Source organism: Polistes canadensis, unplaced genomic scaffold, assembly GCF_001313835.1.
Source record: "Polistes canadensis isolate GaletaPanama2010 unplaced genomic scaffold, ASM131383v1 scaffold_88, whole genome shotgun sequence".
In the NCBI taxonomy this organism is placed as follows: domain Eukaryota; kingdom Metazoa; phylum Arthropoda; class Insecta; order Hymenoptera; family Vespidae; genus Polistes; species Polistes canadensis.
The window spans coordinates 521,301-525,006 of NW_014569635.1; the positions used below are offsets into that span (position 1 = coordinate 521,301).

Here is a 3,706-nt window from a genome sequence, read left to right on the forward strand (position 1 = left end):
TAATATTAATAAGATATTGTGAAGTTAAAATAATTAAGATTATGAATAAATAAAAATAACATATATTACTAAAATAATACATACTTAACAATGTTTGTAGCGTGAACAAATAGTATTGATATAATAAATTGTCCAATTTTTCATCACTATCATTCCATTTATTTATTATATCAGACAACTATATATACACTAATATTATTTATATTTTATATGGGTGATTTATCGAATCCATATTGTGCAAATTCATTGCCTTTGCTTTTAATATAAGTGTTAGGGAAGCCTGGATCGCTTGGAAACTGTATAGTACGTGAAAATGATACTCTCCAGCCTCCAGATTTTGTCCAATCCTAGATAAAATAATACGATTTTAACGCTAAGCAGATCGAGATAAAACAAATAATATAAGTGTGCTCCATTAAAAAATAAATGCATGTTATTGGAAAATCATTGCAATATCGAGATATCAATACAAATAGAAAACTTACGTGTCTATTATATTTAAAATAGTACCAAGTAACGTATATGCCAATTATTCCCATAATACTTTTCGCTGTAATATGACGTATTCCATCAGCCCACATATTACCCTACAATGATATTAATTCTGTTATATATGTTTTGCTTAGAAATAAATGCTAACATAATAGAAATATATCAAATTACCACTAAGGGAACCAACATATTTTCAAATTTATCCAAGGGTGCTCTGTAAAATCTTCTAATTGGGTTATACCTTTCTTTATAATAATTGGTTGGTATAACGGGTTCACTAGGATCTAATATTTGGTCCTTTAAGAACTGTGCACGCCATGCACGTTCTTCATCTGTCATACCTATCAAACGTTCTCGTTCTCTAACCATACGACGACCCAATATGATGGCCATCTCTTCGGTGGTCTGCGGAGGTCCTTTCATGGTGTTTACCTTTCCCACAAAATACCAAATTGTATTTTATTATACAGGAAAATTTGTAAACTTTAATTAATTACCGCTTTGTTTTATAACTTTTCCCTTTTTACTTACTTTTTTTAATATTTAAAATACTACTCTAAAAGTATAAAAAAAATAAAGAGTAGAAAGTATATTTAATTTATATAATACAACAGTATGTTTATAGAGCCATCAAACGATTCTACTTAATATATATTATTCAGATCTTTTTTCAAAAGTCCTCCTATTCGTAAATGTTTAAATTATTAATATGCAAATCATGTTAAATATAATATATATTTACAGTTTAACCGATAAAATATATAATACAAAAACAAACCTTTTAAATCACAGTGATTAAATATATAGGTTATAGTAATATTACGTCACAAATTGTAGGTTAGTATTCAATTGAAAAATAATATAGGGATGCATATTACCGACAGAGAGTACATATGATAAAAAAAAATGCAATGTATCTCAAAAATATAGAAGTACATAGAAACTCTCATGATCATTTTTTTTTTCAAATTAGATTCATTTTTGTCATTATCGGGATCACCAGTAGACGATAGTAAGAACTTAACGCGATGACGATACAAATTATTAAAGAATACTGTATTATTTGATAGTATATGATAGTATAGTTCTATTATAATAAAATTTAAAATAAATACATTTAATTTTTGGTGTATAAACGTGTGTGTGTGCTTTCAGAAATGCATTTATATATATATTTCAAAATGAAACAATTTAAGACACTTAAATAAAAAAGAATCCAGAAGGTATGATGACAAATCCAACGATGATCACCTGTAACAAGAAGAAAACTATATTAGTCACAGTCAAGAGATACAACTGCCTGACATACAAATCGTCCAGTTCGCAGAGATGCACTTTTCAATTGAATTTTTTATTTATTTTTATCAAATCTCTATTTACCGTTGTAATGAAATTAAATTTAAACGCGTGATTTTACATTTACATAAAATATATAAAAATAAAGAAATAGGAAAAGTACAAATATTAAGTTGCTACAAAAAATATAATATCTATTAATTATTATGAAATACTTTTAAGCTGCATTATATAGAAAAGAAATGTTTTAATAAAAGAACTGGGCTTTGGGGCCACCACTTAATTGTTAGAATCTATCCGTTCGCGAATTTGGTTTGTCTTCTTGCTCATTTATTTATAATATCGAAGTATCGATATAYCGAAATTAATCGCGATTAGGTAAACTAAGTACGAAGCAATGCATGTRAGACATTTATTACATGCTTTTCTGGATGAAAACGAGTAAATTAATGCTCGGTTTCACCACTACTAACCACGAACAAAACACGTAATAAAAAAGAAAGTGCATTAATTCATTGCACTATTATTTAAAAGAATTTAACCGATGAGACAAGAAAACCTATCCTGAACTGAAGAATAAAGATAAAAGATAAAAGTGGTCGAGTAAAAAAGTAAGACCATAAGATGTATTACAAAGTTTTTGCTTTTGTTAGATATTATTTAGTTGTTTAAATGCAAAGTGTTAATAATAGGTTCATCGATTAGATCAAATATCTGTTGAGGCATTCGAGTAAATGTTTAAAAAAGCCTCACAGCAGCGTTTAGGGGATGAAGAAAGAAGAGGCCCCCACAAATTTGTGGTATCAAGTGGGCAACTACTAGACTATTGAGTTATTTTCAAAGGTTCAACAGCAAGTTTGAACTTTTCGAGAATAGCTCTCTAGTCATATTTTGTTGTATTACTTTTTTGCTCGTCATTAATTTGTAGTTGTAATTGGAGATGATGAACCATTCCATCTCCTTGGGACACCAAATTCGTGACTATATCGTTCAGAAGGTGCATATGTGTTAGTTAGAGTCAAAAATATTAATATCTTCGTATTATTAAATTTTCAAGCTTACATAACGTTCGGTAAATATTACTGTAATTTCTTTTTTCTTGTTTCGTCTTTAAAATTTGTCATTTTTATCGTATTTTATTAAATTTGCAATTTTTCTTTCCTATATAATGCAGCTTAAAAGTATTTCATAATAATTAATAGATATTATATTTTTTGTAGCAACTTAATATTTGTACTTTTCCTATTTCTTTATTTTTATATATTTTATGTAAATGTAAAATCACGCGTTTAAATTTAATTTCATTACAACGGTAAATAGAGATTTGATAAAAATAAATAAAAAATTCAATTGAAAAGTGCATCTCTGCGAACTGGACGATTTGTATGTCAGGCAGTTGTATCTCTTGACTGTGACTAATATAGTTTTCTTCTTGTTACAGGTGATCATCGTTGGATTTGTCATCATACCTTCTAGATTCTTTTTTATTTAAGTGTCTTAAATTGTTTCATTTTAATATATATATATGTGCATTTCTGAAGGCACACACACATGTTTATACACTAAAAATTAAATATATTTATTTTAAATTTTATTATAATAGAACTATGCTATCATATACTATCAAATAATACAGTATTCTTTAATAGTTTGTATCGTCATCGTGTTAAGTTCCTACTATCGTCKACTGGTGGTCCCGGTAGTAACTAAGATGATTTTTGTTACGTGAAAAGTGATCGTGTGAGCATCTATGTACTTCTATATTTTCTAGTTGAAGCAAGTGGCACAAAAGTGAATTTCTCAGCATCATCGAATGATGGAAGATATCAAATKGGGGTTAGTTCTTCTTTGCAGGAATTGGAAAGAAAGAGAAAGAAATATATAACTTATTGTAAAAGTTCGGTTTTATGTTTCAAAT

The 3,706-nt window shown here is 27.8% G+C and overlaps 1 protein-coding gene across 2 annotated transcripts; it reads right to left on the reverse strand.

Moving 5' to 3' along the window:
* Positions 1 to 136: 136 nt before the first annotated feature.
* Positions 137 to 1,370, reverse strand: LOC106786934. Of its 2 annotated transcripts, none has more exons than XM_014748838.1 (4): positions 1,271 to 1,370; positions 664 to 924; positions 486 to 587; positions 137 to 347 (listed from the first exon to the last, which is right to left on the reverse strand). In XM_014748838.1, the coding sequence occupies exons 2-4, from the start codon at positions 913 to 915 to the stop codon at positions 207 to 209; spliced, it is 495 nt and encodes a 164-aa protein (XP_014604324.1). In that variant the 5' UTR covers positions 916 to 924; positions 1,271 to 1,370; the 3' UTR covers positions 137 to 206. The 2 variants fall into 2 exon arrangements, with proteins under 2 accessions (XP_014604324.1, XP_014604325.1); XM_014748839.1 differs by having other exon boundaries at positions 1,024 to 1,282.
* Positions 1,371 to 3,706: the final 2,336 nt, after the last annotated feature.